The sequence below is a fragment of the Balaenoptera physalus genome (assembly GCF_965194825.1).
Source record: "Balaenoptera physalus genome assembly, chromosome: 15".
NCBI lineage: Eukaryota > Metazoa > Chordata > Mammalia > Artiodactyla > Balaenopteridae > Balaenoptera > Balaenoptera physalus.
Window position 1 is genome coordinate 16,433,583 of NC_138894.1, and position 24,550 is coordinate 16,458,132.

Here is a 24,550-nt window from a genome sequence, read left to right on the forward strand (position 1 = left end):
TTTGAAAGACGTAAGACAATCCATTTTATTAAGAGTACTCAAATGTTCTACTGGACCAAAACCAAAATTGATAGGTTATTAACTTCGGCATAGAAAAACAGAACACCTTATACTATTAGAGGCTAAAGAGAGAATGGAGACCAGTCCTACAGGCCTTCCTTAATTTTTTTCTGAAAAGCTGGAAGCAGTTATTTTGCCCAGAATCGGAATCTGGAATATCTGTAGCACAGAGTTAAGACCACATGGCCACATCATCACCCACTTGGAAAGTCCACTACAAATTCATGTGCCGTCAGCCCAGATGGACCTTTTCCCCATCAGCGCCATAGCTGCAAAGCACGATGCTGAGGACTGTTCTCTGGCAGGATTCCCCGGCAATGGAAGTGTTCTGCGTCTAAGGATTGCACTGAATGGATACTCAGCCCAGAAGAAGCAGCCACTTCCAGGTGCTGATGAACCCGAGGGAAAGGGAGGGGCCGAGTTTACAGACGCTTCCAGGTAGCCAAGCTCTCTTTGCAAGTTTTAAGGCAAGATCAGAGGCTAATCTGCCCTACCTATCCCTTTTGCTCATTTGCTATGTCAAGGGGCTACTGGGGCGATGCACATGAATACTTAAGTAGCTAGTTGCTGTCATTTCCCCTGCCCTCTTTCTTTGTGTCTCACTTAGATATCTTAAATTCTGGTGATCGAGGAGAAAACATGAGTCAATACTTACTTAGGTTTCTGAGGATGTATGACTGGGTCCTGGCCAGAGGATAGCAAATGGAGATGGGGACAGGCACATGTCACAGACACATGTACAATACAGCAGCCCATAAATGGCAACACCGGCAGGGTAAGGATGAAGCTGCTCATCTGAGAACTCCTGGGATGCCTGGGTAAATCTGGCAATCAGATTATGAGCTAAGCAGCCTGCGCTAGAAACCCCTGTGAAGCTCCTGCAAGCCTCACTAGTTCCTGTTTGCTTCCCATACCACTTGCAAGTCGTAAGAGAGGCTGGAGTAGAGGTTCTTGACCTACTCGGTTATCAGCAATACACAATCATGTCAAGAAGACGCTTCAATCCTCTTGTCACCACATACATTTAGACCACTTTACAGCACAACTGAAGAAGGTGCCAGCACTCACACAGAGAGAAAGGGAGAGATGAAACACTCCTGTGCAAGCCCCAAGCCTACTGGGAGACTATGGGCTATTTTATAAAAATAATGGAAATGCATACATATGTACCTTGGTTACAGTATTTACAGTCTTCATCTTCCCAGCTGTGCAGCCTAAACTCCTGACGTTGTTTAATCAGTTCTAAGATGAATAATTTCCCACATATAAATATCCCTGAACTTGGCTACTACTGACCCAGCACCAACTGTGATGTAATTGTACAAAAACTTCCTTTAGACGCTTTCTGAGTTGGAGGAAGTGTCAGGTCATAGCATCAGCCAACAAAGGCTACAGTCCCCAATGGGGGAGGGGCAAACCACAGTGACATCAGCTGACAAACACTGCAGTTGTGCGGAGCTTAAGAACATCACAACGTGTGTCCAAAGAAATGAAAATGGTAGTGCCCCTTCTGTTCACATGGTAACCCTGGCATGGATGGTTTAGTTCAGGAATTAAACGTAAATAAGTAAGCGTTGTTATCAAGATTCACCAAATCTGTATTCTCGTTTTCTTCACATTACAATTAAATACTAACATCTCAGTTCTCAAGTGTAATCACAACAGCCATGCTAGGCCACAGGAGCTCCTGATTCGACCACTTTTATTTGCCTTCGCCGACGTCACTGTCACTGTCACTGCTGCTGTCACTGGTCAATGCAGTTAGGTCTCCCAGGGCTTCCCTGTAAGAAAAATAAATTGGGAGGGTTACACTGCAACTCAGGCTTGGGGCTGGGGAACTCTGCAGCTGCACTATAGCAACAAAGGAAAAGGTTCCAACCAGCAAATAAACCTATAGGCCTCCCTGACTTTTATGACAAACGAAAAATATCATGAAACCAATACATCCTGGCTTTCTCCAAGGAAAGGCAATTCAGGGGGTAGAAAGCTACAAACATCTGAATGGGCAGACAGACAAATGGTCTGCTCCATTTTCATAACTTTCCTTGATGGTGATGGTACAGGACCCACTTACTTCTGCTCCTGGCTGAGGGTGAAGTCAGCCATTAATCTCTGGGTGAGGCTCTCACAAATAGGTAAGCTGAAGGCACCTGCCAGCTTCACTATCTCAATGGCCTGGGCAGGGCTGCCGGATGCTTTTGCACTGCCCATAAACTCATTCAGCAACTCATTCCTGTAAAAGGCAAAAATGTCAACATTTCCCAACTAAACCCCTCAAAGATTTACATACAAAATCTAGTATCTTATAAAGATCAGTCATAAAATCCTCAACAGTAGCTTTGCAGACAGTTACATGAAGTCTAACTTTAAAGGGCCAAATAGATAATGAACACTGATTGGTTCATTATGCCTTCACTGAGGATCTAGCCACTGTATCCCCAGCGTGCTGTGATCACTGAGCACAGATTAAAAAAAAACAGTGCTTGCCTCAGGATGCCTTAGATGGTAGGAGTGACCGATCACCTACTTGCCTAACAGAAAAGTGCCCAATTGCCATGGCTGAGGTATGTGAGGAAATTCCAACCCCCTTCCCCCAATAAGAGTTAAACGCATGTGGCTAATCCAGGATGTACCCAGGCAGCCCTGTTAACTTGAACTTACCTAGGGATCTTATTATGTTTCCTGAAAAGCCCCAGCATTTTCCTGTTCAAGATGAGATAGGAAAAAGATTATGAATACTAACAGAACAGAAGGCAATCGAATGACCATAGCTTTTCTCCTGGACTCAGAGACCAAGTGTCCTTCCTAACAACCAGAGAGGAAGCTCCTGAAGACACACATCTGTGAGCTCCACCAGCTCCCAGCCCTGTCTTCCCATCAGAATCACCCCAGGTGCCTCAACCCCCTCTTCCCAAACTTTATATATGCACATTACGTTACAAATTTCAAAGGCAAATCTGCTTTGTTGCCAGTGTTGAGAATTGCTGGGGTACATCCTCCTCCAGAGGATCACTTCAGTCCCCCCAGGGAGGGAATGTATGATATTATGTGGGCAGTGGGAAGAGAGGGACGCAAATACAATTTGATCTCTTTTCTCTTACAATCCAGCGTGAGTTCAGTGTGTCCTATGATGACGTTATGAAGAGCAGGCTCAGATTCAGGCATCAGTCTCATGTAAGTGCTTGCCGTCATCCTGCCACACGCAGGACAAAGGAGAAACACGTACACTCAGCTCCCATGATCAGCTGAGGTCCGTACCCCTGCGCCAATCATCACAGCCTGGTTCATAACAAGCGTGTGTCACCCTGCCCTCGTCAACAAGTCCAAGCATCAAATGTTAGTCAGCAGCTGTGTAGCCGGTTGTGTGATTCACCACCAGCTACGATCAGAGGAGGCAGCAAAGCCTTTACCAGCCCTTCCTGGAGAGAGCAGACACCCACACCGTGGACTGACCATCAGGTTCAAATTAAGGTCCTCGCTAGTGAACAGCCAGGCACTGGCTCTTAACACCAACACACGGTTATATCCAAAACAATACACATCGGAACCACCCAACTGTGACCGACCCTAGCAAGGACTCTTCCACTGACTTCTCCGCTTTTGGAAAAACCACTATGCATAAAGTCTCTATTCACAGTTAAACACCAGAAATTAGTATGTGAGTAAAGTGCTGAAGAACACACAGAACTAGAATACAGTGGCACAAACCAAAGACGGGTTCTAGTCAAGGCCAGGTTTAGTAAACACTGGTAAAATGCCAGTTTCCGGAAGTCCCAGTACACAGCCCACATTTTAAGCTGGGGGGTGGGGCGGAGAAGCATCCAGGAGATGACTTGAATAAACCAAATGACCAAAACATTTTCAAAATTAAGATTCTCTGATCACTTTGTTCTACTTAAGCGAACGGAGAAGTGACTTGCCCACGAATACAGAGAACGAAAATGGAAAGAGAATGAGCCCACTGAACCACATCTTCTCTTAAACACATCATGTATACTGGTTCCTCTTCCCCAAGTTTGCTTTTTTAGTTGGTATTTGGAAATTCCTATAGAAAACTCAGTACGTAGAAAACTCGTTTGTCTCCTGATAAACTACACAGTATACAGCCAAATTAGAGAAACTCTTAATGACCAGGGTAAAAGTTCTCTGAGATCCAAGCACAGATGCTTCCAGTGACACGTGTGGCATGTACTGTACTCACCAGGCTTCCTGGGTTCTCCCGGCCCTTAAGAAGAGGACGGCTATGTAGTTCAGAGAGCTGGCCAGCCAACTGGGAGCCGTCTGTCTGGCATCCTGGCTTTCATAAGTCGATTTGATATCTGCAGCACAGTCAGCAAACGCCACCTGCAGCTGAGATGCTCTGAGAGTCAGCAGAAATGCCCAACTGGTTTTATGAGAATTTAAGTTCAGGAGACTCCATAGGACCATTAAAATTTTTAAGCAATGCATTTTACCGTGGGAACACATCACATGTACAGCACACAGTAATACAGTATTTAAAAAAAAAAAAAAAAGCAAAGCACTCTGCCCTGGGGTAATAACGGGATCAGCCACATATTTCAAATCCAACTATGGGTTTTCTTTTTAGAGAGAAATTTTAAAAAAAGGAAGAAGGCAAGCTGCTATTAATTGTCAGGATTGATAGGATCCATTTTCATGCGGCTTGCTTTGGACTAGAGGAATAAGAGTGACTTTAGATGGCAGAGTTCTCCACAGTGATAGGCAAAACCATGGAAATGACCCTCACCGGGCCGTCAGTATTAGAGGATACACTGGGTAGTATACATCTAACAACGACAGCAAAACCTGAGTGTCAACACAAGCTTACCTCTGGTGGGTGCCGATCCCTTGCCATGAGCATCAGAATCTCTTCTTTAAGGTCACGGCGAAAAGTATGACCGTATTCTTTACTATCTTGAAACAAAAAAGAACAGAGTGAGAAGTGATCACTGGCATGTAAAACCAAGACTCTTTGGCTGACCTCTGTCCACTGTCAGCAGCCACCCACATTTTTTTGGGGGGGTGAAAATACATTGCTGACATGTATTCCAGGATTCCAGAAAACTAGCAGGATGATTCATGGTAGGAAAGGACAAATGAGCAGTGAAAGCCAGCACCAGTAACGTGCTCCCAGGCAAGCGTTAACACGGCACGTGCACCGCTCTCCAGCAGCCACCAGCTCTACGTGGTTTTACAGCACGTGGGAATCGTCAATAGTCCTTGTACACGATCATTAGAGCAGCCTTGTAAGGTAGGAGGGCAGGGCTGTAGTCTGTCTCAAGGGAACTGAGGCAGACAGAAACTGATTTTATGATCAGTCACCTAGTGGATGAGATACAGCATCTTCTGCAGCCAATTTACACACATAACCACACACACAAACCCACAGTCATGGCTGTTTCCTAGAAACCTGAGTATCACTGATTGGTTAGCTTTTTTTTTTTTTTTTTTAATTTATTTTTAAATTTTTGGCTGCATTGGATCTTCGTTGCTGTGCGTGGGCTTCCTCTAGCTGCGGCGAGCGGGGGCTACTCTTCCTTGCGGTGTGTGGGCTTCTCATTGCAGTGGCTTCTCTTATCACGGAGCATGGGCTCTAGGTACTCGGGCTTCAGCAGTTGTGGCATGCGGGCTCTAGAGCGCAGGCTCAACAGTTGTGGCGCACTGGCTTACTTGCTCTGCGGCATGTGGGATCTTCCCGGACCAGGGATTGAACCCATGTCCCCTGCACTGGCAGGCGGATTCTTAACCACTGCGCCACCAGGGAAGCCCCTGGTTAGCTACTGAAGCACAGTGATGCAACATGGTATAGAGGAACGAACGGCACAGGCTTTGGGGGTTGATATTTTGGGTGTCCCAGGTAATTAACACTAATGTCACACAAGTGCACAAAACCCAGCCTTTTCTTGTCAGAAAGGAACTAATTTAGGTCTTTTCCACTATACTGTCACTCATGCAATCCAATATGTAACATGAGCAAATGACCCTGAAGTAGACCTCAACTATTGCATTCAATTTAGTCAAAAATGGAAGTTTTTGGGACTTCCCTGGTGGCGCAGTGGTTGAGAATCCGCCTGCCAATGCAGGGGACACGGGTTTGAGCCCTGGTCCAGGAAGATCTCAAATGCCGCGGAGCAACTAAGCCCCTGAGCCACAACTACTGAGCCTGCGCTCTAGAGCCCACGTGCCACAACTACTGAAGCCCTCGCGCCTAGAGCCCATGCTCCGCAACAAGAGAAGCCACTGCAATGAGAAGACCGTGCACCGCAAAGAAGAGCAGCCTTGCTCGCCGCAACTAGAGAAAGCCTGCGCACAGCAAGGAAGACCCAAACAAAGCCAAAAAATAAAGAGTAGTAATAAAAAAAAAAAAAAAAAAGGAAGTTTTCTGCCCTAACAATGTTAACATGCTTGTTAATCAAAACATAAGACAATAAAATGAGATGTGTCAGGACACATAAGCTGAAACTGACCTTTCCAGATCTGAGGAATCAATTCTAGCCGATTGGCCACATCTAATGCTTGGAGAAGATCTATCAGTGTTTGGGAATGTGGAAAGAATACCTGATTCAGAAGAATAAAAATACATTTTCAAGTATTACTCAGCAAAGACACCCACAAACATCTACAGTGATAATGGTAAGTAATGAATCATCTTACTGAAGGTATCAGGTCCTTATACCACTTCAAGGTGACATCAATTTGTTCCATTAGACAAAGCAAACCAAAGAACTTGGAACTGTAATGGAGAAAGAAAGCATGTTTAGTTTAAAATCCGTGCTTAATAGGGGAATGATTAAATTACAGCACAGTCATATAATGACATCACACAGAATTTAAAGACAATAAGTTACACACAATTTCAAGTTACACAGGCCAATGCTTGACCCAGGAGGTGCTGCCAACTGTGCTTTCTGGACTTCCCAGTTAACACCTTCTAATCCTCAACCGGTCACTGATGCCACCTCCTGGTTATACTCTCAGCTCATGGTGAAGAGAGAGTGGATATCCTATTCATTTTAAAAGCGTTCAACGTAAAGCGAGGATTTGGACCACATAGAAGAGAACCATCACACACCTATAAACAGGCTGCCTCCTTAAGTTCTTGTTTTTCTCTGCTTAAAAGCAAACCCATTTAAGGAGTCTCTTTGGGCTCCAACATGTTCATCTTCAAAAACAAATGAGGCTGCGATGAAATCTTTAGGGACCCACCCTCCCATGAATTCAAAAACATAAAATAGGAGGGTTTACAGGGAAAAGATATATGGATTTAAAGTGTTACAGGGACGTCCCGGGCAGTCTGGTGGTTAAGACTCCACGCTTCCACTGCAGGGGTTGCGGGATAGATCCCTGGTCATGGAACTAACATCCTGCACGCTGTGCGGTGAAAAAAACAAAAAACAAAAACAACAACAAAAAACCCCAAAGTGTCACAAATAAAAACAGCTTAAAAGATACACAGCAGACATCTCAGTCTGACAAATCAGTTTTACCACTGCTTGACTCTTTCAAGTGTTCAATTAACTTACATTGTTAAGTCAGGGTCAAGCTGCCTAAAATCAGGCCGCCAACAGCCTCCCACTTGCAGAACTGACTACTGGTTGCATACAGGTGCTCCGTTAATGCAGAAGGATACGTTTCCAATACACTTACTAATAGAAATTACGCCGATGATCGGGTCCAATGAATTTCCGGTTGTCTCCAGTGTTTAAAAGGTCATGGACCTGGTAAGCAAGTTCTAGATCTCTGAGAGATGAGCACTGAAAATTTACAAGTAGTAAATAAGCATCACTCTGCGATCCTTCTCAGCCAGGGTGGCTCATTATATAAAGAAAAAAAGTACAGTTACCTGCAGAAACATCTATGCTGATTTAACATTATTATTGGTTGACAGCAAATGAATTACAAGAAAATGGGGGGGGAGGGAGGAATCAAAACAAATCACCAAGTTCTGTGAAATTTAAAACAAAATAACCTTAATCTAGTAATTATACCTATATTTAGTAACTCTATGAAAACACCTGGTTGCCATGCACAAGACAGCTGGAGTGCTCACTCCAGCATCACTACCCTGGCAAAAAACCCATGAAATAACTCCAAAACCCACCCACACAAGTCCTTCCCTCCTGTGAAATAACTGTACTGCTGTCAACAAACAAGATAACATGGAAATGAGTCTGGACATGCATGTTTGAATAACAAACAGAGAAAACCTGGAAGGACACACACTAAAATGTAAAGCAATTATCCTTAGGGAATAGGATATGCTAATTCATTCTGAAACTGCTTGAAAATTTTTCCTATGATTAGCATGATAAGATGAAAAACCAAACTTAAAAACCATCAATTTAAAAAGTTACCAATAGGCAAATATGAAATACTCTGAAACCTTACTTTCAAACCTTACTTTCTGAAGAAAGGTATGAAAAAAGATAATGTATACAATAAACACAGGGCAGGAATGTTGTGATTTTGTAGAGATTTTAGAGGAATAAAAAATTAGAACTAAAGACGTGAATATAAGTAAGAGTCAGGAAGTGAAAGAATCGGGGAGAATCCCCCCACCCCCCCCCCCAATGATGAATTTAGGAGATGGATAAAAGAAAAAAGGAAAACAAAAGTTAAGCGAGAAATTGTACTTACAACCCTCATGGCTGACTGAAAAAACATATCTGAAAATCAAAGTTCACAAGAGCCTTGGTTACTATGGATAAACATTTTCAAGTCAGTAACATTAATAAAAATCCTGGCAACAAAACTGGTAACATGTAAGACAAACCTAACGGCATAAAAACTCAGGAGAGGAAGCAGAGGAAGCATACAGCTTCCAAAAATTACTAAGCTAAATTAAACCCTGTCCTCATCACAAGGCTCTAAGACCTAGCAGTCAGGAAAATGGGGCTCTCTGTCTTATACAAGCAACTTCTGTACATACCGTCATCCGGGTCCTTTGGAGAAAATTTCTTTCCCATTAATTCGTTCATGATGTCATAGATGATGAGGGACGATCCTTTTGAAGGGCTTTCTGCAGAACAAGAAGGCAACTGGGTTTCCTCATGAGTCCACTTCCTGTACAACCACCGGGTGTGCAGAACTAGTCCTAAGGCCGCATTTCTCCTTCCTCCACCCAAGGCACGGAGCTGGCCGGGCACATCCCTGCTAGAGGAACGAGCGCACCCTCTGCACAGAGAGCAGCTCTCCCCAAGAGCCGGGGCAGTCACAGGGGCTCCCAGCAGAGGCTCTACCCTTCCTTCTTAGGCTCCTCACAAGGTCGACTTGCATTGAAACGGGAGACAGACAGACCCGCACTAAGCCTGCATACTTAGAACACAAACATGTTTTTGCTAATAAACATTTGCGCTCCTTTTAAATATAACCAGGATGAGAGCCAAGAAAAAGAAAAACTGTAGAATTAAAACGCACCTATGACAATTCCAGTTAAACATTTCACATTATTAATCCACATCCCTTCCCCACCTTATCCATATGCAAGCGGTAATATACTTTACATGACAGCCCAGATGTACTTTTGAAGTTCAAGCATGTTTTCATTTGTGAGCGATCCTAATTATTCTATTAGTTTTATAATAACCTATTTTATATGTATCATTTCTTCATTATTTTAGGCTTTCTCCTTTGGGTAAATTCCTAGAAATTATTATTACAGGCAGCCAATTTATATCCCTCAGACACACCGACACTCCTCCCCCCATGGCCCCGGGTGTTACTTAGGAAGCACAAGTACCAATGACTTTAGTTAGCAACCGAACCAAAGTGATATGTGATGCTGAGGAGAAATGGAATAGGCTTTGGGGTCAGAAATAATAGTTTCAGCAAAATGACACCAAAGTTGAGTAAAATTTTGGAAGACAGAATTACCATGGAAACTGTTTACCTGTTTTCAAGATAAAGTCAGTTAACTGCCCTTACTTCCCGATAGGTGAGAATGTGAATTTTGTAAAACTAGCCCTCCAAAATAGATAATCAAGGTTTTCTGTTGTTTTCACACGTAAAGTCTACCACAGGAGAGAAGGACTAGAATTGTCATTTCTGAACCCAGAGGTCCTTCCTCAGATTGGGGCAAACGGTTAAGAACCAACAGACTGTGAGCGCCTACTACCTGCCTTCCAAGCACAGGACAGGACATTGTGCATAATTCATTTCATCATTACACCGTGATGGCATCACTCAAGTAAGGTATCCAGTTCCCTCTGACACAGGTGGTAAATGGTGGAGGTGAAATTTCAACTCAGGTGTGCCCTGCTCCAAAGTCCATTCAATAGAGCACAGCTGACCTAAAACTAGGTGACAAACAGAGCCTCAAGGTTCTCCCATGAGGTTTCAAAATAAGGTCACTGTGGAGCAGCACTGTCCAACAGCTTCCTACAGGGACGGAAACGTTCTGTACCTGCATCGCTGAACACGTAGCCAGCAGCTACAAGTGGCCACTGAGCGCTAATACAATGAAGGAATTTTTAATTTTATTTAATTTTAATTAAATAGCCACGTGTGGCTAAGTGGCTACTGTATTGGACAGCACAGCTCTGGAGAGCAAAAGGAACTACAGTTTCTCCTGACCAAAACTGTACACCATCCTTTTTTTAAAAAAATTAATTAATTAATTAATTAATTAATTCTGGCTGCATTGGATCTTTGTTGCTGCGCGCGGCTTTCTCTAGTTGCGGCGAGCAGGTGTTACTCTTCATTGTGGTGCGCGGGCTTCTCATTGCGGTGGCTTCTCTTGTTGCGGAGCTCGGGCTCTAGGTGCATGGGTTCAGTAGTTGTGGCTCGTGGGCTCTAGAGTGCAGGCTCAGTAGTTGCAGTGCACGGGCTTAGTTGCTCCACGGCATGTGGGACCTTCCCGGACCAGGGCTTAAACCCGTGTCCCCTGCATTGGCAGGCGGATTCTTAACCACTGTGCCACCAGGGAAGCCCCACCATCCTTGTTAGTATATTTAATGACCTCCCTCCCCTCCAGCTCAAGTTTTACATCACAAACAAGAAGTTACTCCCCTCAAGAATAACGTTTTGCTCAGGCTGTAGACAAGGTTATTTTGTGAACTGTCTAGTCTTAATTCATAAGCAGTGAAGTTAGCCTAATTTCTACATAAATTAGTAGCATAATGACATACATACCATGTTGATAAAACAGCTGAATAATATAGTGATACGTTGCAAGCGAGGGTTCTTATGTAACCAGGTACATAGAGGAAAAAAATAAAATAAGTCATACACAGCTATACAAAATACAGCCTACTGAGGCACACTGAACTAAAAACATACTAATGTTGGTATTTAAGTAAAAGATACATTTCTGTTCCTCTGAACAAAGACATTTGCTAGCTCATATGATTAATGTAAAGGTGGAAAGATGTCAGAGATTGAATTCCTCTTAGAAAGTCCAGACACCTATTACAGCCACTGCACAATGATTTTAATTTAAGAACACTAAAGCATACTGAAATGAATTAATTCCCAAAACATCCTTCAATAAAGTAATTACTGAAAAATATACAATACACTAGCACACAATTGGGTTCAAATACTTAATTATGCTAGAAAATGTCACGAGTTTAAAACCAGCCAACTGTAGAACAATTCTCCCTAGAATCAAGAAATCCGTAAAAAAGTACCTAAGATACTAAAAGAATGTAACTTCCTATAAACAACACAAAGATGATAAAGGAGCTCCCATCATAGTAAATACACATAATTAAAATGTACCGAATGGTGGAAAGGAAATTCCAAACACACTACGTAAACAGCAAAAGAGTTTACAGTCTCTTTTTTGCTTGTCTGGACCTGAAACCTCTGGTCAGCACTGTCTTCAGTGAGGGACACTAGGACACATCCTCACCTATTCCAATGGCTTTCATTTCCCGTAAAGTCTGTAAGGCTGGCAATTTTCCAAATGCATGAAATCGTCGGAGACATTTCAGAATAGTATTAAAAGTCTGTAGATTGGGTTTCACGTTCTGTGCAACCATTTGTTTCAGCAGGTCCTAGGTGAATCAAAAGCAGGAAGTCTTTTTTATGCCTGGTAGGTAATTTATCCAATAAACTAACGTAACATACTAAAAAAGACTTGGGCTCTGTGCCTATGTTTAAAGTAGATTAATAAATACATCCCCAATTTCAGAATTATCTAGTAACTAGCAGGACCAGTAACTCTGCCCCTTAGAGAAGCCCCTCCATCAGTTACCCTGACCCCACGTGATCAAGGTGTCCAACTGTCTTTAGCAGCCTAGTGAGTCTGAGACTGAAGCAAGAGAGCAGACTAGAATGGATTGCATTTTTTCCTTTTTTACATGCGCAGTATGGTAATAACACGGTTTCTATTCCTGTCACTTCAATCCAGTGATTTCAATCTTTTTGTTGCTGCTGTGGGCTTTCTTTAGTTTTGGAAAGCGGGGGCTACTCTTCGTTGCAGTGTGCAGGTTTCTCATTGCAGTGGCTTCTCTTGTTGCGGAGCACAGGCTCTAGGCACGTGGACTCAGTAGTTGTGGCTTGAGGGTTCCAGAGCACAGGCTCAGTAGTTGTGGTGCACGGGCTTAGTTGTTCTGCGGCATGTGGGATCTTCCCAGACCAGGGCTCGAACCTGTGTCGCCTGCATTGGCAGGCAGATTCTTAACCACTGCGCCACCAGGGAAGCCCCTCAATTTCTTAAAACTTAGCTAATAAATTTTTTCAATAAATGTGTCTCATTTTAATGAAAAAACCATTATGAGAAATAAGTAAATAAAGCAACCCAGGTCTTCCTGGATTCGAGCTGTATGCTTGGGTCACATGTCAGATACACCTACATAAACTACAGGGTTGCTGGAAGGGTGTGAACAGGTCACCATGAGCTGAGCGCCCAGCACAGTGACTGCCATGAAGATGCTCAGTGAATGCTGCCTCCAGCCCACGTACTCCTAGCAAAGGATATTTTAGGCCCATTAGAAGACAAAGTGAGGGTTCCTCCTTACCAATATATTATTCCATTTTTCTTCAAATTTCTCATTCACCACCAATGCTGTTGCTTCAATCAGTGAATTGAAGGTGTGTACATCAGCTATAAAAGAAGAAAACAACTTTAACAAAATTTGGGGTTGAAGATTAAAGGCAAAGTGGTCATGCACACATGTCTACAAAACTAGAAAACTACTCTTTTCTCCGGCTCTGGACTCCTGCTTCAATCACCAATACCACAGGAAAAGATTAAGAATGAACAAATGGGCTTCCCTGGTGGCGCAGTGGTTGAGAATCTGCCTGCCAATGCAGGGGACACGGGTTCGAGCCCTGGTCTGGGAAGACCCCACATGCCGCGGAGCAACTGGGCCCGTGAGCCACAACCACTGAGCCTGCGCGTCTGGAGCCTGTGCTCCGCAACAAGAGAGGCCGCGATAGTGAGAGGCCCGTGCACCGCGATGAAGAGTGGCCCCCGCTTGCCACAACTAGAGAAAGCCCTCGCACAGAAACAAAGACCCAACACAGCCATAAATAAATAAATAAATAATTAAAAAAAAAAAAAAAAAGAATGAACAAATGATTGAGGTAAGATCCTGAGATTTTATAGATGCCTGAGAGAAGGAAAGAAAAGGAAGGACAGAGGGGAATTCTCCAAACGCACTTACCACGAAGTCTGTTGTTTAATAATTCAGTGTACAAGTTTAATGCCTGCGTAGGAGCTCGGTGCTGGAAAAGGGAAAGTATGAAAATTAAGGATCATCAAATTTGTTAAGAAATATGTGCGTATCAACTGCTCTAGGGTTTGGGAACACAGCAGTAAACAGACATGGTCTCATTCTCAAGAAACGTATCCTCCGTGCAGTGGTTCTCTACTGGGGCAATGCTGCTTCCCAGGAGACGTTCAGTAATGCTTGGGAGACATTTTTGGTTGCACAGCTGGGGCGGGAAGGATGGACCACCGGCACGCAGTGGATAGAAGCGGCTCCTCAACGTCCTTCAAGGCACTGGACAGCTCCACGACAACAGATTATCTGGCCCAACTGTGAAGAGTCCTGAGGTTGAGAAGCACTGATTTAGGGGAAGATAAAGATATATAAAACAAACGTTACCTTCACCATTCCTCGGATCATTGTGCAGTAGGAATGTGCGTTTTTCTCTGGCATTAGAGCAAAGATTCTCTCAGCGTTGTTTTTTGCTCTAGACACAAGAAAGTAAATGTGAACCAGAGGAAACAGGAAAAACCAGTAATAGCCACCAACTTACCATGTTCCAGGCACCATGCTAAGCATTTTATGCACATAATTCCAAGTAATTCTTGCCACCCAGAGAGGAAGACATGGTCATCATCATTTTGAAAACAGGAAACACTGAGGCTCAAAGACCTTAAACTGTCCAAGGCTTTAACAGGCTAAGTGGCAGAACCAGGACTTAAAAGGTGTAATATATACACAAGGTATTAAACAAAAAGCAAACTGCACAGCAGGGTACATAGTGACGTTTCCCCACCCTCTTTCAATTGGATACGATTCCCCAGAGGCAACCACAGACAAGCGGTGTCTCTAGAATCCTTTGTCCTGTTCTAGCCTAACAATGTGCTATGTTATACAAATCATGCCATACCTTGATTCTCCCTGTTACCAATATGTCTTGGAAATCAGACAGAACCAGGATTTGGGCCAAAATGGTACTCCAAAGTCAATGCTCTTAACCACTATGAGAAATTATTAATATCTACTGAAAAACTTTATTTTTGATTCTATTCATTTTATCACTTCAAAAAAGACTTTAGATATTAATGGTAGCTTCCCTTTTCCAGATATCCATATGAAATACCTTTCTTTTATTTAGATACTTCTACTCAGTTAATTTAATTCCGAAATGTTAAATGACATTCGCCTTTTGTTTGGAAGTCAATACTTCTATTTGCTGGCCAGTAGTCTGAACTTAGAACTATGCTCTAGCATATGTGTATTCTAACATAATAAAAAATTATGAATCTTTTAGAATTAGAGGTATATATTGCAAGGTAGGACTACTGATGAAACTACCGAAAGAACCATACCATGAAGGTTACATGGAGTTAGATGGAAAAAAAGAAGTCAGGTGTCAACCTTGTGCTGCTGGTTGGAGGTAAAGATCTAATGAAAAACGGTCCAAACACATATGAAAACCAACTGAGCCATTTATACTGCACACCGAAAACAAACTGCATTTTAGAATATTCCAGGATCGTACCTTCTTCAGGGGCTGATGGGGAACATTCCACGCACTGTACAGAGCCATAACACAAAGTTCTAATCATGCTGTAACGTACCTCCAAGTAACTCCAAGCTGATGACCAGCCTTCTTCTTAGGTTTCTCGTTATTTCCCTCTGTGGCCTCTTCCTGAAATGAACCATCACCAACAGATATAAAACAAAATATGACAATGGAATGCATTCTCTGAGGAAACTTCAGAAAAGCAAAGGACATACAGATCCCCTAGAAGGCAAAAAGGAACCCCAGTGTTTATTAAGAAGTATTAATTTCTAAAGTATAGAGTATGCTCACTCCTCTCTGCCCACATACGTATGAATCTTTGAGGGGGCTGGGGCCAGGGGTTTTTCCCCCCCGTCCCTTACACATCATACTATCACTTTAAGTAACAACAACAAAGGGGCCTGTCCAAACATTTCTGGTCAAAGGTTTGCTGCATGTGGCAGGCAAGGTCAAAATATTTTTAAGGAGCGAACCAGGGCAAAACAATTGTTAAAATCCATCTCTTTCTCCACATTACTTTTTGTCCAGGCTACGTATTATGCCACACCACACCTCAGAACAAATCTCTTCGACCCTAACACATGGCACAAGAACCTGCCTTAGTCTGAGGAGGTATTACTACCAAAAGAAACTTTAAAAATCACTGCCAAAGCCATTACCAACTCTTCTGCTTGTTCACGTTGTTGAAAATTATAATTAGTTGAGGGCTCTTGGTTACCACAGTAACACAATAAATCCAAGAGACGGTTAGCTGTTTCCAGAGATACGGTGGTTCCTGTGGGTAGGAGAAAAAAAGGGAAAGAAACCTTGAAACATCAAAGAACTAAAGCCTATTAGATTAAAATTCTTCACTTGTTCTATGAGCTGTGGCCTTCCTGGCTACATATTCAGTCTCATCCACCACTTTCGCGATGGATGAGCGTGCACTCCACATCAGCTTAAACACCTGGAGTGATGCAGACAGGACACAATCCCTCACACTGCTGTGTGACAGAAAAGATAAAATACAAGATCACGTTTGACCCTGTGCTCATTTGTTTTATGTACTCATATCCCCAGAGAAATTATCTCACGGTTCTAACTATCACCTTCAAACTGAGCCCTCTGCAAATGATTGCCACGTTGTCCCCCGGGCCCAGTTCCATTTTTACAAATGCAAGCAGAACTATTCCACTTGGATCCAGGCCCTCACTGAAATCCTTGCCTAGAAATACCAGCATAAATGCCTAATTATAGTAGCCTTTAAAAAATTATTGCTCAAAACATTATGTTCCCATCTTGACTCTTATGAAGGGGGAGAAAAGGGAACAGGAAGAAGTATGAAACATAACTTAGTGCTTTAAAAGAAAACTAACTGCGTTTTTCTAAAGAAAATATACTGATAATACAAATGCCCATCAGGAAACGTAAAAGCCCAGAAAAGACAGCCTGGCATAGTGGAGGGGACACCGGTGATGGAGTGTAACTTGACTGGGTCTTACCATGTCAAAGCTGTGTAACCCTAAAGATTACTTGTAATCAGTTTCCTTTATAAAATGACCATAAGCACACCAACTCATAAGGTGTTGTAGAATTAAATGCATAGCAAAATGTTTGGCACTTATTAGGGCCTTGATAATAAAATTTTGTTTCCTCTCCCAGTATGTTGCCTCATTCCATTACTCTGAATGAGTCGAGTGTTATGGGTTTGACACACTATCTTTAGTAATGCTTACTGAGCGTCTGCATGTGCCTGCACCACACAGTGTGTAAAACAAAGGAAGACAAGTCTTAGTACTAAGATGTTTATCGTACTCAACAAGCTGAGGGAAAAGCCTTCCTAAATGATAACCTGCATCAGCAATTCATTTGTACACCCGAAGCTTTAACAGGCTACACACCAAAATTCTCAAATCAAACACAGCTTTCTGCAAATGTTTCTTGTTGTGTTTAAGACTGTATTGAGTGATTCAGTCCAGTTTCTATCTCTTGCATGTTTGGCTGATTTCTCTCCTAAATCACTGAACAGCACTCGGGATTCTAAAACTTAATGCTGTTGCCTTCCATGTTACTATAGGTACATTCTCATGACAGCTTACAAGCCCTGCCACCTAGATCTACACCCCTGGAGGTTCATCCAGATCAAATTCAGAGAGCTGCAGGATTTGACAGAAGTGACTTTTTCAAGGCCACAGTGCTAATTGGTGCCAGAACCTATCCAAACCTCTGATCCCGCCGCTTAGCGCTCTTTCCTTTTTAAATATTTCTTTTTTGTCTGCTTTATGCCTTCCAAACATACTTAAAGAATATATAGGAAATGTGAATAGAGTATGTACACACCTGATGTTAAAAACAGAAGCTAAGGAAGAATGGCTGTATAATTTCTCTACCTGTGATACAGCACAAGAGGACAACATACTAACAAAGTTGCAAATCTACCCCACCCACAGTTTTAAAATGATGCTCAAGCAGAACATGAAATATGACTTATTAAACTATAAAAAACACAAATATAGCCACTGAGCAGAGGAAGTAGCATAGCACTTGTAACTTGTACTCATAACTTATCTGGATCACATACGTAACTGTGGCCCACTTCCAAGCCCATGTTCCCAGAGAGGCTTCAAATGAACTTAGTCACCTGCTTGCAAGAGCTGATCAAACATGTCCACAGAAGCTTTGACTTTTCTGAGCTTGATTCGTTCCTGCAGAGCAGCCTCACTTATACCTTCAATCTGAGGTTCAAAGTACTCAGGCATAAAACACTAGGAAAACAAGATGGCTAAAGTTATTGCAAACAGGGCAACGTGAAAGGGAACTGAGTAGGACAAAATTTTGATCACCAACACACCAAAATAAAACTTTACTGCTCCGATTCATGCTTCATGCACCAGATACTATTTATCATTTTAACAAGAATACCTCTGTAGGGAATATAACTTATTTCAAAAAACCTCTCCAGTCTCCAAAACAAGATTACTTAGCGATCTCCTAGCTTGGGGCAGAGAATTTAAAAGCACCCAAACATAAATATTTAATCCATATCTGAAGAATCTAATTTCCAACTAAACTTCCAATTTCAAGGTGAACTTATTTTTCCCTTGCTAAAACCATCCTTCCTACTTTCCTCCCTATCTTGGTTAAAAGTGCCACAGTACACCCAGTTTGCAAAGACAGAAACCTTTCATCCTTGATACTTCTTTTACTCTAAACGTTTAGTACTACCAAGGTATGTTGATTTTACCTCCTCACCAATGTACCCAAATATTTATTGAAGGCCTACTACTTGATGCCAGGCACTAAGCTAGACACTGGGGATAAACAGACGGAAGTCATTCTCTACCCTCAAGATGCTCACAATCTAATAGAGAAAGCAAATAAGGAAATAATTATGATACAGCGTGAATGATAAATGATGTAAGAGGTCTCAGAGGTATGGGAATGCTGCCCGCCATGGGGGCAGGGGATCCACGGACGGCTTTAAGCAGAAGTGAGCTAAACATAGAAGAGTAACTGTTAGAAACATAACGGGGAAAGGATGGCCAACAAATGATCATTCCACTGCTGCCACTGTCTTAGTTCAGGATTCTAATATTTTTATGGACACAATCACACTGACTACCTAATTTGTCCCCAAGAGTCGCTGCTTGAGAAGCACAAGACGGTGTGTCTGGGGGTGTGTGTGTGTGCGTGCTTTGGAAAGTAGGGAGATGTGAGAGGGAGCAGTTTTAGACATAATGAGTCTGAGTTACTATTTCCACTAATAAACTCAGGAGGGCAGAGCCCGTGTTTCGCTCACCACTGTATGACACGCTAAGCACAATGCCTAACACAGAGCAGGCCCTGCACACTCCTCATGACTACAGAACAGAGGCAGTTGGAAATACAATCTGGAGTTCAAAGTAGAGATACCTAGGCCAGATATACAAGAATGCCAAATGGAGTATAAGGGTCACTGAAGCAGGAAGATTTTGGACAGAAAAAAGAGAAAGTGACTGAGCATGGAACCCTAAGAAAAAGACACCAAGGCTTAAGGAGTAGATAGAAAAGCTACTGAGGGAAACTAAAAAGGAATAGTCACAGAGATAAAGATGTAAGAGTCTGGTGTCACAGAAGCCAAATAGGGAAAATAAAATGAAGAGCAAAGACATATAGTTTAAAAAAAATAATAATAAAGGTTAGTATTGTAAGCAAAGATAACCGTAAACATTAAAAGACTTTTCACCCAAATACTGTAGGCATTCAAATGGCTACTAAAATATTAGCCATGAAAACTTAGTTTAAGTTACAATTACATAGTATTATCTGAAAATTGCAATTACTTCTCCTTACCGGTATATGAGGTTCAGCTATGTCTTTCTGAAAATATTTGGGATATGAATTAATAACAAATTTTGCTGCATTCTCCCCGGACTTCTTTGCCAACAAAAATGAATGCTATATAAAGAAAAAGGTTTAGATATAAGTTGATATTACCTGTAATTTAAACTCAAGAGATCAAAGTCACACCCTCAGCAAAATTATTCTGCCCCCTTAAAAAAAAAAGAGAATACAGTGATACACAGAATCCCAATTATAAGTTAAACTACATAATTATTATTTATCTACCTCTACTTAGTGTGACATAATTTCAGGTCACATCTTATATACAGCTTGAGGTATACAAAAGCAATGTGTTTAAACCGAGTGGATTGCTTTATAGTGGGAAAGAGCCCTAAGTATTAAAAACCCAAACCAAATACTCTCTCCACAGCCAATCTCTAAAACTTTTTGATAAAAGTAGTAAAAAATTCAGAAAATCTACCAATTTATCTATCAGCATCTGCAAACTTTTCAAAAGTTTTTACAACTAAGCTAAGTTATACACGTACTCTTGTACCCAAACCAACAAGATAAAACAATACTAGAAAAGTTTCATAAAAATACTCACAGATTCCATAGAGGATGTTGGTATGAGATAAGGGTCATCTTGAAATGCGTAAGGGGCAGCTGTAGCATCCTGTGGAGAAGACACAGAAGTCTCTTTAGCTAGATTTTTATTAAGAGGACCCTGTGGGTTTTGGTGATGACTAAAAACTCTGTAAAGTAAGTTTTAACTATACATGTATCACAGAAGCAGAAATATGTATGTTTGCAGACACTAATACCTACACTGTACCCGTGGCTCTGTAGACTTGGTTGTAATTATGCACAACTTAAAGCAAACAATGGCTCAAACCCCCATGACTGCTTTTTAATTGAAGGCTGCTATCACCAGGGACAATTGCTGTTTTAAACTCAAGGTCAAGAGCTTCGGAATTAACTAGCCTGGGCACCAGCTTCCTGCACTAAGGTTTCCTGCAAACGGAGGACAGTAGGTCCTGGGCCCTCTCAGGAGGCGGGAACAGCAGCAGCTTCTCCCGCGTACTGTTGCCCAAGGTTCTAGACTTCTTCAAATTGTTCTAGGTAGAACCCTGAGCAAAATTAACTCTCCAGCACCACTAGAGGCTCACTTAGAACGGCCCTCAAATTACTTCTTCTAGCCTTCTCCTATCCCTTGGAGCCCCCTTCCCTGGGCCTTCTGGCAACTTTGTTCCACAGGAAGAACTCAACTTACATCCTGAATGTCTTCTGTCCCCTTGATGCCTTGTCTTACCGACCCGGATTCTCCAGGGAGAGCCTCGCTGCGGCTCTCACAGGAAGCGTGCTCATGCCTAGGGCGCGGAGGCAGTACTCTTTGGGGCCCTCGCTTCCTGACGCCCGATGCTGTATTCCCTTTATACTCCTTTGAGGCTCCTTTCATCTGGTTATACCACTCTCCACCAAGATGTGGTGGGTATGTAATGGCAACCCAGAGGGAGCAGTTCTAGGGTAGCTGCCCTGGACTATTGCTCCCTGATTGCCAACTGTTGCTTGGCTCTGTCCTGTCCACCATCCTTATCCAATACCTGTTTGGGGCCCCTAGCTTTGTGACATGCTGGACTTCCCTTACTAGACTTACTCTTACTATTTGTTTCCGACATTTTCCTCCCTCAATGATTTCCAAGCCCTTCATGGTTTCTGAGAAACAACTTCTCTACTCTGGCCCTGTAGCTCAGATGCCTCACACTAGATTTATCCCCAACTGAACTTCCCTGACAGAGCTACTTCTCCCTCCTATCTTCTCTATCTCAGTGAATGGTACCGAGCACTCTGCAATCCCAGCCAAAGATCCTCTCCTACTACTTCCATTCAACTAACCTGTCACCAGGTGTGGTCAACTCTAGCTCCTTAACATCCCCTACCTACTCCACCGTCCCTTATCCCCACTGCCACTGCCTTAGTTCAGTACCTTCCTTATTCATTCATTCCGTATTTACTGAGCACCTCGTATGTGCCAGGCATTATTCCAGCTACCAAGGAGACAATAAAATCTTATCCCCCACAGAGCTCACAATTTAGTGGGGAAAAAAATCTCCAGAAAACAAAAATAAATAAAACATAGAGTAATTTTAAAGGCAATAACTGCTATGAGAAAGGGAGGGAGGGAGGGAGGGAGAACGAACTATCAAGAGAAAAGAACCATACATTTATTTTTTTAATTCTTTTTTAAAAAATTAATTAATTTATTTATTTTTGGCTGTGCTGGGTCTTCGTTGCTGCGCACAGGCTTTCTCTAGTTGTGGCGAGCAGAGGCTACTCTTCGTTGTGGTGCACGGGCTTCTCATTGCAGTGGATTCTCTTGCTGCGGAGCACAGACCCTAGGCGCATGGGCTTCAGTAGCTGTGGCACACGGGCTCAGTAGTTGTGGCTTGCAGGCTCTAGAGCACAGGCTCAATAGTTGTGGCGCACGGGCTTAGTTGCTCCACGGCATGTGGGATCTTCCCAGACCAGGGCTCGAACCCATGTCCCCTGCATTGGCAGGTGGATTCTTAACCACTGTGCCACCAGGGAAGTCCCCGAAACATACAATTTTAAATGGTGTGGTTGAGGAAGGCCTCAATGAAAAGGCTTAAAGAGATGAAGGAGGAACTTATGTGGATATCTCAGGGAAAAATACTCCAGGCAGAATAAACAGCAAACATTAAAGCCCTGAGGCAGACCCGGGCCTACTAAGAAACTGAGAATTAGCCGCCAGGAGGCCACGTAGAGCAGAGCCAGCAAGGAAGATGGTAGGCGATGTGGTCAGAGTGGCAGTGGGGGTGGTGGCTGAACACGTAGGGCCTCAGGTGCCCTCGGATGGACTTCAGCTTTTATTTGAATTATGACAAATGAGAGGCCATTTTATGATAAATGAGAAGACAAATGAGTCCTGAGTAGAAGAGCGATGTGATTCAACATTTTAGCAGGTCACTATGGCTGCTTAATCGAGAACAGTCTGTAGGGGGCAGAGGAGGTGAAGAGGACAGAGACGGCTGTAATTAATCCAAGACGGTAAGAGATGATGGTGGCCTGGATGACCAAGGTGATCATGGTGATGACAAGTGCTCAGGATTTGGATGCTGTGCAGGAAAAAAAGTTACCAGGCTTGAAATTGCTATTCTTGGAAAGGCCTGCTTACAAGGCCTGGTGGGCATCTGGGAACTTGGATCTTGCAGGGTCCCCACCATTCCCAGTACTGATCTAAACTGTACTATGTGGTTTATGCTGAACTCCTGCTTTCCTCTGGGAGTGTGGAATTTTGGTATGTGCCAGGCATAGACTCCGGGCACTGAGTCTCTAAAGAGCTTTCCTCGTAGACTTTTCCATGTGTTGTCACAACTCTGCTGGAGGAATTAAGTGTGTCCTTTGTGACTCCACTGGGAAAACACTCTTGGAAGCTTTCTCCTGGTTTCCTTTGGACTTTACCCCACGTGCCTTCTTCTTTTACTGATTTTGCTTTGTGTCCTTTCGTTGTAATAAAACATAGCTGAAGGACCATATGCTGAGTCCTGTGAATCCTCCTAGCAAACCACTGAACCTGGGCGTGGTCTTTGGGACTCCGTACACAAATATTTTGATGGAAGAAACAGAGGATTTACTGAAGTGCAGCACATGAAAAAGAGAAGCAACTAGAAGCATGGAGCTGCCATTAATGAGATGGCAAAGAATGTGTAAGTTTTAGAGAGAAAGGGGTTGGGTTTTGGACATGTTAAGATCATTATTATACATTTGAGAGGAAAGGTTTCCCGTATCCACATTGCTGTCTTTTCTAAAACTTGCCTGATTATGTCACACCACTGCTTAAAGTCTTTCAGTGGACTTGAATAAAAATCAGAAGTCCCTAGCATAGCATTCATGCTCTTGCCTCACCTCTCACTGCTCTACCCCACAAACTCTTGCTTCCCCCATACAACCTACTCATTCTATACCTTTGTGCCTCTGCTCCTGGTGCTGCCTCTGCTAGGAATGCTCTTTCCCACCATCCTGGCTTCTCATCGTCCAAGCATCGATCCGATATCAGCTCTTCTGGAAGTCCTTTCCCAGTCTGGGTCATGCACCCTCTCCTCAGTGCTCCTTCAGCCTCCCTCTCTAGAAACTATGCAAGGACTCTGTCTTAATTCTACAACCAGCACAGTGCCTGGTAAGCACAGTTAAGGGCAGAATGTGTGGTTACTGAATGAATGAATGACTATCCCTTGGATTTTAAGTGCCCACACCCAGACAAGTCAGACAACTGTACACATAATTCTATAACTTCTTTGACTTGAAGGGGCCCTGGGCCATTCTCATTAAAAAACTGAGAACAGTCTCAGAGGCCTATTTCACGAGTTTACATTTCAGGTGACTATTTATGGATAAGTGAGCTGAAAATCTCAATGTCTTGCTAGGGTGGAGATGCAGTATTTTAAAACCCGTCCTCAGAAACTGCTAGGGTGTATCAGTGCATATTTGGCCTGACAGCCTATAAGTTTAACATCTACAATAGAAGAAAAATTCTGGAAATCTGTGATAACGGTCTCAGGGATGGTCAGAATCCACACAGACGTTGCAGCAAAAAGAAAAGACTTAATTACTTTAGACATTTCCCCCACAGCTGAAATTGAAAGTACAGTTTGCAGCTAATGAAAAATACATTCAATCAGAAAGTTCCATTTCTGAGGCATTTACCAGGGTTTCAGTTTATCTATCAAGACTACAGACTCTATTCTTGAACTGTCAAGAGAGCAAATTATTCACAAATAAATCACCAAGATAGCTGGAGCAATAATGAAATAGCTAGCACTTACCGAGCATGTCCTTTGTGTTAGGCACTGTCCTAAACCCTTTCAAGTACACTAACTTATTTAATTCTCACCCAAACCTCAAGGTTTGGTGCTATAATTAAATCCCCATTTTATAGATAAGGAAACAGAAGCATCAAGAGAAA

At 42.8% G+C, this 24,550-nt stretch overlaps 1 protein-coding gene across 1 annotated transcript in view; it reads right to left on the reverse strand.

The window, feature by feature from the left end:
- PTCD3 (pentatricopeptide repeat domain 3) overlaps window positions 1–24,550 on the reverse strand; it is a 30,956-nt gene continuing 6,406 nt past the window's right edge. The window contains exons 5-24 of the mRNA XM_082426802.1: window positions 20,174–20,242; window positions 19,576–19,680; window positions 17,885–18,008; window positions 15,924–16,039; window positions 15,320–15,390; window positions 14,115–14,202; window positions 13,671–13,731; window positions 13,023–13,108; window positions 11,912–12,056; window positions 11,191–11,241; window positions 8,990–9,079; window positions 8,698–8,726; window positions 7,708–7,814; window positions 6,715–6,793; window positions 6,528–6,618; window positions 4,889–4,974; window positions 4,262–4,410; window positions 2,722–2,763; window positions 2,135–2,293; window positions 1–1,841 (exon numbers count right to left, since the gene is read on the reverse strand). Coding sequence (XP_082282928.1) covers window positions 1,763–1,841; window positions 2,135–2,293; window positions 2,722–2,763; window positions 4,262–4,410; window positions 4,889–4,974; window positions 6,528–6,618; window positions 6,715–6,793; window positions 7,708–7,814; window positions 8,698–8,726; window positions 8,990–9,079; window positions 11,191–11,241; window positions 11,912–12,056; window positions 13,023–13,108; window positions 13,671–13,731; window positions 14,115–14,202; window positions 15,320–15,390; window positions 15,924–16,039; window positions 17,885–18,008; window positions 19,576–19,680; window positions 20,174–20,242 — 1,827 coding nt within the window. The 3' untranslated portion in view covers window positions 1–1,762. The remainder of the gene's footprint in view (window positions 1,842–2,134; window positions 2,294–2,721; window positions 2,764–4,261; window positions 4,411–4,888; window positions 4,975–6,527; window positions 6,619–6,714; window positions 6,794–7,707; window positions 7,815–8,697; window positions 8,727–8,989; window positions 9,080–11,190; window positions 11,242–11,911; window positions 12,057–13,022; window positions 13,109–13,670; window positions 13,732–14,114; window positions 14,203–15,319; window positions 15,391–15,923; window positions 16,040–17,884; window positions 18,009–19,575; window positions 19,681–20,173; window positions 20,243–24,550) is intronic.